The 12288-nt window shown below is 45.1% G+C and overlaps 1 protein-coding gene across 1 annotated transcript in view; it reads left to right on the top strand.

The window, feature by feature from the left end:
* The first annotated feature begins 7061 nt into the window (after nt 1-7061).
* ppfia3 (PTPRF interacting protein alpha 3) overlaps nt 7062-12288 on the top strand; it is a 49798-nt gene continuing 44571 nt past the window's right edge. The window contains exons 1-2 of the mRNA XM_035398918.1: nt 7062-7275; nt 10834-12218. Of these exons, the coding sequence (XP_035254809.1) occupies nt 11886-12218 (333 nt within the window). The 5' untranslated portion in view covers nt 7062-7275; nt 10834-11885. The remainder of the gene's footprint in view (nt 7276-10833; nt 12219-12288) is intronic.

Genomic DNA, 12288 nt, shown 5'->3' with positions numbered 1-12288 from the left:
TTCCTTCTCACTCTCCTTCTCTCTCTCTCTCTCTTTCTCTCGCTCTCCCGCTCACTCTTGTGCTCTATTCCTACAACTTTCCACACTGCACGAACTGATACAGTTTCCTGTGAAATTGGCAATATTAGCTAAAAACAAATTAAACAAGCTCTATTCTCATAAAGTTCATTCTCTTCAGATGGTAAGTTGAAAAAATACAGGAAGTTACATGAAATGCAGTTACAAAATTACAGGAAACATTGGGTAACAGTGCTTTGGAATAGAGCTTGTTTAATTTATGTGAGCTAAGATTTTTAAAATATTTTTTTGCTGTAACTTTTGCTGTGACATCTACACTTTTAGTGGCAGGCCTAGATTTAGTTAATGACTTATAGGCAATGCTTGATATCTGTGAGTAACTTGGCCTTTTTGTACACTGAAATGTGTTTTTGTTCAGATATCATTTCATTTTCTACTGTGTTTGTTATGAATAACTGATAATATTTATGCATACAAATGTATGAGAGAGTAATGCATCCACATGCACTATATTTCCAAAAGTATGCGGACACCCATTACAATTAGTGGTCTCAGCCACACCCATCAGCCACACCCATTGCTAACAGGTGCATTAAATCAAGCATACAGCCATGCAATCTCCATTGACAAACATTAGCAGTAGAATGGGTCATACTGAAGAGCTCAGTGACTTTCAACGTAGCACTGTCATAGGATGCCACCTTTTCAACAAGTCAGTTTGTCAAATTTCTGCCCAGCTAGAGCTGCCTCAGTCAACTTCAAGTGCTGTTACTGTGAAGTGGAAATGTTTCGGAGAAACAACAGCACAGCCGTGAAGCAGTAGGCCACACAAGCACACGGAACAGTGGTGAGTACATGTTTTTTGAACCACAGTAGGCATATACAGGGCTGTTGCAGTCAAAATACTGCGCTGATACACCTTGAGAAACAGTAGGATGATTTTTTTGTGTTATCAGTTTAATTTCCTGTTGAGGCTTTTGGCAAATGCTAGCGTTTCATTTAAAACATTGCTTTTTGTGATTAATATATAATTTTATCCCAGGTAGGCCTTGGTCCATAATCGGCACAAATTGCAAATCAAACAGAAACAGGGCTGTCCCTGATCATGCCTGTCCAAAATCAGCACAAACATCAAATTAAACAGAAACAGGGCTGACCCCGATCATGCCTGCGTGAAATCAGCACAAACATCAAATCACACAGAAACAGGGCTGTCCCTGATCATGCCTGTCCAAAATCAGCACAAATATCAAATCAAACAGAAACAGGGCTGCCCCTGATCATGCCTGCATGAAATCAGCACAAACATCAAATCAAACAGAAACAGGGCTGCCCCTTGGGCATGCCTGTATGAAATCAGCACAAACATCAAATCAAACAGAAACAGGGCTGCCCTTCGGGCATGCCTGTATGAAATCAGCACAAACAGCACAACACAAAGCAATGCACTTTCCTGGAGCTGCACTAAAAAGTCCTCTCGGTCACAATAGGGGATGATGGGAAGGCTTTTAAGGTGCCAAACATTTCCATTGGCTAAGCAAGAACCCAACTGCTAGCACGGGTCCCAGAGCTGCTACACTCTCGAAGAGGCAGAGGAAGCAGCTGGCCAATAAGAACACTCCGATGCAGAGCTGAGGTTAAAGTGCCCACCGATAGGTCAATGGGCTAAATTGAATGTTTGACCTCCTCAGATGTTTGGGGATGGGGGTGTGTGTGTGAAAACATTCAGTTCCCCGCCTAAGATGTCTGACTCCCAACGCTTTCGGCTGAAAAAACAGCCCCGGGCCTGGAAGGATCTGAGTGATGTGCATCATCAGCGCTTACTTGTGTGGTTCTGACTGTAATCACTACGGATTTGTCTGGAATGGCCTGTAATTGCCAGTCATTCAGCATCACAATGCAAGCTTGACTGCTCATGAATACTCATGAGTAGGGCGGAGACTGCAGATTTCCTCTGAACTGGCGGGGACCGGAGGGCTCAGAAGGTGGGCGGGGCTTCTGGGAGTGAATGGCAGGTCTTTTAAAAGGGGTCCAAAGACTGGAATATGGAGACAGACAGTGGGGAGGGGAGGGGGGGGGGGGCTATGGGTAAAGAAGGGAGGACAGAGAGATGGACTGCAATGCAAAGTTCATTAAATCTGTGCGGGCCTTCCCGACAGGGCAGAGGTCGAGCTCCCTATCCTGACCTCTGACCCTTGACCTCTGTCCGACCCCAGAGCGGAGAGAGGAGCGGCTCTGCGTACGTTTCCCGCTCAGCCCCTGTGCCCATGTCCAGGTAGTTGAGCGGCTATCCCAGCAGCCCCCTGCCGGCTGTCTGGGGTAGTAATGTGGAGCGCCTGCCTGTTAGGAGTGTGGATGCAGCTAAGCTGTGCTCTCGCACTACCTTGAGTCTCTATGTTACTGTCCCTTTGGCCTTTTCCAGTGCAGCAGCTGTATCACACCGTACTTTTTATTCTTCTGCCACCCTTTTTCACCCCATCTTTTATATATGCTGTTCTTTCTCTTTCTCTCTCTCTCTCTCTCTCTGTCTCTCACACACACACACACCGGAACACAGTCCCACGCACACAGTGCTCTGTCAGAAAAGAACGTGTTGCATTCTCTTCCTCCACAGACAGAGGGCGACAGAGAGCCTCATCAGCCCGACCAATGGGGAGGTTTCACACACCAGCAGGCATCTGGCAGGTGAGAGAAACAGTGGGTGTGAGCTGGGGACACTCTTCGGCTCTATTAGTAGACTGAATGTCTGCTAGTAACTCAGCACAACATGTACGAGGAGAACGTGTACCTGCCACAGTCTTTGTGTGTCGTGTGTGTGTGTGCGTGTGTAAACAAGTGAGTGTGTGTGTGTGTGTATGAGAGAGAAACAACAGAGACAGAGTGTGTGTGTGTGTAAGTTTGTGTGTGTAAACGAGAGAGTATGTGTGTGTGTGTGTGTTTGCGCGTGTAAACGACAGTGTGTGTGTATGAGAGATAGAAAGTGTGCGTGTGTGTGTACGTGTGTGTGCGTGCGTGCGTGCGTGCGTGCATGTACACGAGAGAGTACGTGTGTGTGTGAGACAGAGGGAAAGGGAGAAAGATAGAGAGAGAAAGAGAGTGTCTGTGCGAGAGAGAGAGAGAGAAAGCGTGTGTGTTTGTGTGTGTGCGTGCTTGGGGAGGGGTAGGTGGGTGTTGCCGGGTAATTAATATCCCAGATGGTAGGTTGTTTTCTTAAGTTGTACTATTCAATGTTATCATTAAATGTTATAGTCACACTATAATAACCACTGGTATGCTTCCTCCTTTGCCACTCTGAACACTGATAGTAGCATTTAATGGGAATAAGCCTAATTATAGCCTGGGCCTGCGTTTGCTTAGCATGGTTTGCTTAGCGAAGGGAAAAAAAAGGCCCTCCTTAGTTTTGTTTATAACTTATCCTGCATTCTTCGTAAAAACTTCATGTACAGTCACTGCAAAAGTACTCACACCTTGATAAAGGTGAGTAAAATAGTCTGTAAAAAAAAAATAAACAACACCGGCAATGAACTATAGTAATCTTAACAAAATATATGGGAAAGCTGTATTCTTTCATTCTAATATAATTTCTCAAAGACATTTTAATGAATTAAAATAAATAAATAATAAAGTAATACATTTCTAACAAAGTAATGCACTCATTTCTCAAAAAGACAGCCAGGCGACCCAGTGTTCAGTACTTTGTGTCCTGTCCCTTCTTAATGATAACACTACTGAGTGGTCATCTATAGTGTTTTATGATACTGGGGATCATATTAGGGGATATTTGGCCATCCTTCCATACAGAATCTTTCAAGATCCTTCAACCTGTGCTTGGGCGCTACCCTAATCAATTTAAATCACACGTTCCCTGTTAAGTTCAAGTCCGGAGACTGAGACGGCCATTGCACAACAGTCTTTCTGCGGTAAGTTAAGCATCTTGGTTGATTTTTAGGCATGCTTGGAATCATGTTCTTGCCGAAAGATCATTTTTCAGCCATGTTTGAGTGTCCTCTCAGGGAGCGTCTGACCAAAATGTGTTGGAGTTCATGATTCCATTGATCTTAAACAGAACCCCGGGGTTAGTTGAGACTAAACAGCATCAGTAACCCACCATATCTCGCTGTGAGCACGACGTGCTTCTCAACTAAAGCGTCCTTCACGAGAACTTGAATTGGAACCTGGGTGTTATGGTCACATGACAGTGTTGTCATTGGTTTAAAATTCCCAAAACAACTAAACCACATCCCTTTAAATGTCAAAAACTCAAAGAAAAATCACCTAAGACAAAAATTGTAAACAGAATTGTAAACAAAATTTCAACATCAAGACGAACAAGGGACAACCCGTTCTTTGAATCGATAAACATCAATACATATACCTAACACACAAAACCACTATAATGGTAAAAAAAAAAAAAATCTATTAAAAAAACTGAAAACTGAAGTTACTGCTGTAAGGTCTTGGTGGGCCGGTTGGGGACGATCTTCTCTCTGATCAAATCACAACCAAATGACAGAGGACAGTGATGGGGACACTGTGCTGCAGGGTTACGGTTACACTGTTAAGCGGTTCAGATGTTAACCTGAGGTGCTGACTCACGGGGGTCCAAAAAAGCAGGGGTTTCCCTGGTGTCCCGGCTAAATTCCCAGTCTGGCTTTTTCAACCTGCCACCTAATCGTCCCCCAGTTATATGGCTAAAATTGTTCCCTCCCTCTCCACCTTAGCTGATGTGTGGTGAGCTTTCTGGTGCAAAATGGCTGCTTCTGCATCACACAGGTGGGTACTGCACATTTGTGTCCCCTTCATCAATGTAAAGCACTTTATTATTATTATTATTATTATTATTATAATACGTAGAATAAGAAGATTCTTCTTCTTCTTCATCATCATCATCATCATCAGCATAATAATTAATTAATATTGAACCAGGCAAATGCTTGCACCAAGGGCAAACATGCAGTCTACAAGTATAGTGCATGACTTTAGAAAAAATATAAATAAATGATTGGGATAATTAAATTCTTAAGAGCAAACACTCGCATGTAATACCAAAACGAAATGATAAATGTACCAAATGATAAACATACCTTACAAAAACAGAATGGCTACTGGTCACAGGACCGGGTTCATAAAGAGAAGGTGCTTCCACAATGTACTTATTTATATCTGCTAGCCTCGGCCAATCCCCTGCAGCAAAATGATACATACGTAAGCTGTGAAAGTCGGCGTCTTATATCTGCACATTAATGCACGAATATATTTGAAACCAGTTCGACTCTCTCCTCTCTCCTATTTCTTACATTGGCCCAACACCCCCCGCCTCCCTCCCCTCCGCTCCCCTCCCTTCCCCAAATACACACACACACACACACACACACACACATACACACACTCACACACAACTGTGACCCCCAAACCAATCGGAAGTTAACAGACAATGCGCATGCCGATCTCCCTGCCTATCGTCATTCTATTTTTAACAGAAATATACTGATAGCGGTATTCAGTCTGGCGCGCAGGTAATAATCATTGCTTGCATGATTTGTATGGTTGACTGTTAAATGGGTTCCCTAAGGATTCCCTCATCATTTTATCTTCGGCCGTCAGATCTTGGACTCGATTTAAATCACCCCGTTGTCTCTTTAAATCCTAACCGTGTCTACATCAATGACATCATCGTCTAAAAACACATTACATCACCTCTTTCGGGACACTTCTAACCAGCCCCACCTTGTTTCGCTCGCGTCGCTTGGGATACATTCTATTGGCTGTACCTGTATTCAACCCCTCCTGTTCTCGTGTCTTATTGGAAGTTATTTTTTATTCCCTCGCCAGATTGGCTCACGCCCTATGCATCCAACCTCTTAACAGAAAGCTATGGAATTGCAGAATCCGCGGGTAATTCGATTTCTGCAGGTGCTGGTTAAAGTACTTTACCTCAGTACAATTTGTTTGGTCTTTAGACACTTTTTTTCGCGAGAGAGAGTAATTTTGCGCAGTAAATTTATATGGCACACCCGTACCAACAGATTTTGTTCGACATTAGTCGCGCTGCTACGCTATGGGTTGTGCATCTACATATGTAAAGACAAAATTATAACATACCACATACTAAGATTAAATAGCACGGAGTTACAAATAACAAGGTTCATTTAACACGTATGATTGTCATCAATCTGAGAATCTGGAACCGGTTGATTGAGCCATGACTAAGAAATTCGTTTTTCTGTTTTGGCAGATGTCAAAAATATTTGACCGTTTAATAAAAACTGAAAAGTGTAGCCTATGTACAGATGTAGGCTATATCGTTATTTCTTCAGATAATACAGTTTGTACACAATATGAGGGAATGATTGAACACCCTTTATATTTACATTCCTTCTAAGCGACAAGTGACATTTGTTTCGTCTTGGTTTTAAACAACAGATTGCTGCCAGCGATAATGGTTTGAGCAGGTAGTCCGGGTACGCTTTCGATAAGTGGGGTGGAAAGTGCAGTGCTCGTTATCACAGCGAGGCGGAAGAAGGCAAAATGAGATGGACGCGAAGTTCCTTTCGTGCTTCCTTCTGTCCACGCGCTTCATATGCGCGTGTCGTGGCTTTCGTTAAGATGGCTATAAGAGATAGCCTTGGAGATGGTTATGATACACTTCTTCAAATTGTCCAATTACGTACTGTAGCTACTATTTGACATTACTGATTGACGCTTTTTGCTGTCAGTGTCGAAAAGTCAGTTGCCATTGATGTTGCAATACCTATGTGGAACAGGACTTGCAAATATAAGTAGGCTACTGCATGCAAAGACGGTGTTTCGCCATTTCGATTACAGTACCACCCATGGCCATCAGCAGTATCCTTCAATTATAATGCGCACATATATTTAGTCGCGGGCAATCATATGTTCAAAAGTGTATGTATGAGCGTTTGGTCGTAAATCTGTCTCTCAGTCGGTGAACGTCTGTTGGGTGTGTGCTTTACAGAGGGAGAGGGATGATGGGAGGATTTTGCGAGAATGTCTCTTTAAGACCCAGCACCTTTTCATTCCAGAGAGAGTGTGTGAGAGAGAGAGAGAGAGAGAGAGAGGTCTATGGTGTGGCGGTGGATAGCGTTGCCTTCGATTGCGCCGTTTACATGTGTGCGCGAGGGAGAAAGGGGGAAACCGATACCCGTTTTTTCGAGGAGGTATTGGCACCGACGAGCGCGAGACTAATGGAGCCGTGAGGAGTGTGATGTCTTGCATTTCCTTCCAGCGATGATTAGGGTAAGATGCAAAACCAGATTCACCTAATTGCAGCCATGTATTATTATCAAATATGCGTGCGTGTTTGTTAGATTGTCTCGCGGTGTAGGGAGGGGGCAGGGAAGGAGGGAGGAAGGAGAAAATAAACGATCGGAATGTCGAGACTTTGACAGGTGCGTTTACATTGACAGCACACAATTTATTTTGTGTGTGTTTGCACGTTTGCGTTTATGTTGAACGATGTGTATAGGGGTGAGAGCGACATTTGATATGCCAATACATGCTTAGACTCTTGCATACTGTTTGTGAACGCAATTCACCATTAGTGCTGTGTAGACAACAATGTGCGTGTGTTTAAAGTTTATTCGTTAAAAATCATAATAGCATCCTCTGTGGCTACGCACATATGAAGACAATCATACAGTCAGGCCGAGAGAAATATAGCACCATTTTTTAAATTAATTCCTCGAAATATAAAATGACCCTGTCGGCTTATATTGATAATATTGAGTGTGTAAATGTGCATGTGTCGGTCCGGTTTCAATGTCCGGTTGTCTGTCCGTATTTCGTGCATGTCATGTGTACGCATTGTGATCGCAATATGAACATACATTTATATTGATAATTTTCACATTATGCGGAGCCATTATCGCAATTACAGGTTGCTTCCGCGCCGTACGCAACTATACACAAGAACATACCGAAATACATGAAGATACTGTGACATATTCGCCCATGTAAGTGCTGTTAAAGACGGACATAGATTTGAAATTCGATAGGAAGAATTTTGCTGTGAATGCTAATGCATTGTGGTTTACCCTACATAAATCGACATAGGTGTGTGTTTGTGTGTGTGAGTGTGTGTGTGCGTGTGTTTGCGTTCGCGCGCGCGCGCGCGTACAACCTAAGAGCGGGGTTGTTGATTCGACCAGTTATTTCTATACAATTAGAAAAACCTGGCCCTAATTGCAGCCTACTCGTTATCGTTTGCAATAAAACCAAGATGTCATTGGACACATTTTCTGGCCTGTATGCAAAAAGTATGTCTGTCTTTCTAGCAGCCTGTCTCGGAGTATTATTGATTCTAACGAAGCGTTTAGCGTCGAGGTAAGAAATACATTGTAGCAAACGGAAGAGCCCCCTCCCCTCTCGTTCGCTCGCTCGTTGATCAACGGAGTGTAAACTATGGCTAATTATTATATGTATGAATCGTAGATAATTTTTTTTTTCGAAATGTGATGCCTGTTTCTTGGCTGCACTGTTAAATTTCCGCCTTTCCGACGTGTGGGGTTCGGCGCCTGGTCCGGCTGCTGCGAGTTGCGCGTGCCCGCAGCTATGCTCCCCGTCTTGATATTTGGTGCTCTACGGCGCCTATTCCACACAGTACCCCCTCTTCTTAACCCCCCCCCCCCCCCCCCCCCCCCCCATCTCTCTCTCTCTCTCTCTCTCTTTCTGTCTCTCCACCTCGATAATTCCCATCGGCTGTTTTTTCTTTTTTTTATATACGAGGTTGTTATAATTGGATATTTTGGGGTCCTGTGCTTCGTTGAACGTTGGTTATCAGTCTATGTAGCCGATGTCTGAATATATCTGAAGATGTCTGTCACGTGATGGTTACGTTAAAAGGTCTGTTATATGTAGTATCCAGAGGTGGGTAACCCGGCTTCAAAGAGTAAAAAGACTGTTTGAAGCCGGGTTACCCACCTCTGGTAGTATCACAACATAATATAATGTGGTGTAATCAGAAAATGACTTATTTACACTACCCGCTTACTATTTGACTGAAAACAAGCCTTCTGGTTGCATAAAACATAAATTCTACAGACTAAATTCAAAATCTCTTGTGATATGAAAGGTAAATCCTTAAATTTTGTATCATTGCTTTAAAACTAATTTCCTTAGTGAATTAACATGATGATGAAATTGAAAATACAAATTATTATTATTATTATTATTATTATTATTATTATTATTATTATTATTAATTTGACTTTACCTGGGGCATCATAGATAACTGAACAGTTTCGACAGGAATATGCAAACTGTGATTCCTCATGATTTTGTCAGACTTTTAAAAAAGCTTTCTATGCCATTTCAGGGATACATGTGTTATTGATTCTTGTTACAGCAATTCAGAAGTTCTCTTCCAATGACATGATTTTATATGAACTTCAAATCATTTCATATGAACTTCATTTGAAAGAGGTCTGGGGTATATGCACCCGTTCAGGAGGAAGAGGTTTGGCAACCTTGCAGCAGGGATTAAAGGCAAGGGACTTTCTGTTCGACGCTCCGACCCTGGGCTGAAGCTAACAGCACTTGTCTGTCGGCATACAAAGACCCCAAAAACATCATAAAACAATGTGTACAAAAACCAGTTCCTGATTCAGCTTTTTCCACCAGCCCTTCAGAGTTAAATAATATATAATTTTTTTTTCGCAGATTTTCCCTTCTGTCCTTCTGATGCACACATTTACCCTTTTCGGTCTTTGTGTCGCTGCCATCCAAATCACGCCGCCTGCCAAACCCTTATTTTGAATGTTTTATTGAAACCCGTCTGATTCATCCCCCTTGTTCTGTGATTTTATTTCTATGGTTCTTTCTTGTCACGACTGAATCGTTCTTTTCTTCTTGTCCGTGGTGCCGACAGTCTGGGGTCCTGAAGTCAGTCGGTCGGTCCTCCTCTCTCGACGGAGAGATGTTTTTGTGCTGAGCCGATGACGATTTTAGACACAAACTCCTGAAGGAACCCGAGGAACGGTTTCACCTCTTAATGCCGACTGTAGAAAAATGCGTTTGAAATTAATTTGCGATGTGACAAGTGCAAGAGATGATATCTACACATTTTGTGCATAAGCAGGGAAATATTGGTTTACCAAAGCATGAAAAACATTAAGAACTGTAGATGTGCAATATATGCTGTTTGATGCTTCACCTAAACAAAGGGTGATCTCCAAAGCACTGCAAAGGCTGTATTCAGGAACCTTAAAAGTGTGACGTGTCATGTTACTGAGGGAGTGAGGTCATTTTCTGAATACTAGGGAGTATTCTACCACATGAAGGCCCGGTAAACTTTTCTCAAAAACTAAATTCTGGGGCCGTCTGGGTAGTGTAGAGGTAATCCTCTCGCCTACCACCACAGAGACCAGGGTTCAATCCCCGACAGCGGTACTTCCGGCTTGGTCGGATGTTCCTACGAGCACAGTTGGCAGTGGTTGCGGGTGGGAAGCCGGTGAGGGTATGAGTCCTGATCGTTGCATTAGCGACTCCTACTGGTTGGTCGAGGCGCCTGTTCAGCGGGGAGGGGATCTGGGGGAGATAGCGTGAACCTCCACACGCATTACGCTCAGCCAGGGAAACTCCTCGCTGTCAGGTGAAAAGAAGCAGCTGGCGACTCCACATGTATCAGAGGAGGTAGGTGGTAGTCTACACCCTCCCCAGACCAATAGAAGGATAGCGCATCAACCAGGACTGTGATACACACAGGGAATTGGTATAACGACTAAATTGGGGAGAAAATGAGAGAAAAATGGCAACAAAAAAAAAACTGAATTCTTTTTCTCATTCTCTGTTTCCCAGCTCTGCTTCCTGGTTCTGTGACGGACCAACCAGGGAGGAAGAAGCCTTCTTCAGCTCCCGCCCTCCCTCTTATCCCTCCCCGCCCCTTTGGAACCCTGGACACGCCCACTCACCCCTTAATCCAGCCTCCTTTACTTCACCACTTCCAACTAGGCCCAACCCCACCCCCCCACCCCCCCCAACACACCCACGCCACACACCCTAAACCCTCATCCTAAAGTTGCCGCTCCAGCTGTACTGCAGGGCAGCCTGAGAATCTTGCGAATCAGGGCACACAAACGCACAGATGGTTGGGCCTGGGCGTTCGTATCTGCTGCAGGAGCCGCGTAGCGTTGGGCTAATCTGAAAGGAAGAGGCTTCGAACCCTGACCCCCCAGCCCTGTGAGCCGTCAGAGAAGAGCAGACACGCCCGTTACAGACTCACAGACAGACAGACAGACAGACAGGCAGACAGACAGACAGACAGGCATGTAGGAAGCCAGTGGCTTAGCATCCTAAAGATCTCATTGGCTGTAAAGACCGACCTGCCCTTTTTAAAGCCAAGGCTCACTTAGCCCTGCGTCACACCTAACTGACAGACCAGAGAGCCAATCACGTGAGGCAGGCACTCAGAGGCACGTACAGAGTAGCACGAACAAACGTGCGTACACACAAACATACACACACACACACACACACAGAAACACACACGTGTACACACAAACTTGTGTACGCAAACACGAGTACACACATACGCACGTACGCACAAACTTGTGTAGTCAAACTCATAAGCGCGCGTATACACACAAACACGCGTATATAGACACGCACACACACAAAGGCGCGGACACACACACATAGAGGTGTGCACACACACTCACACACACACACACACACAGATAGAGGTGTGTACACACACACACACTCACACACACACACACACATAGAGGTGTGTACACACACACACACACACACACACGCCCCAATCTGCCCATCGGAGGGCGTGGAGGTGGCCTGAGAGCTGCAGTTAAAACCCACGAAGAAGAGGCCAGCCCACCGACGCCCGCCTCAAGATGATGTGCGAGGTCATGCCCACCATCTCGGAGGATGGGAGGGGCGGGGCCGGCGGGGGCCCCTCCTCCCCGGCCGGGGGAGGGGGCGGGTCCGGGGGCGGGATAGGCGGGCCGGGGGGCGGGTACGGGGGCCGGGACGGCCGCGGAGGGGACGAGGGCGGCAGCTCGGGGAACCTGGAGTCGCTGATGGTGAACATGCTGACGGAGAGGGAGCGGCTGCTGGAGAGCCTGAGGGAGACCCAGGACTGCCTGGGCACGGCCCAGCTCCGACTGCGCGAGCTGGGCCACGAGAAGGACTCCCTCCAGAGGCAGCTGTCCATCGCCCTGCCACAGGTCTGTGTGTGCCTGTGAGAGTGTGTGTGTCTGTATGTGTGAGTGTGTGAGTGTGGGTGTCTGTCTGTGT

The sequence above is a fragment of the Anguilla anguilla genome, chromosome 17 (assembly GCF_013347855.1).
Source record: "Anguilla anguilla isolate fAngAng1 chromosome 17, fAngAng1.pri, whole genome shotgun sequence".
NCBI lineage: Eukaryota > Metazoa > Chordata > Actinopteri > Anguilliformes > Anguillidae > Anguilla > Anguilla anguilla.
The sequence above is the reverse complement of the archived record's forward strand: the minus strand, read 5'-3'. Positions and strand labels throughout refer to the sequence as shown.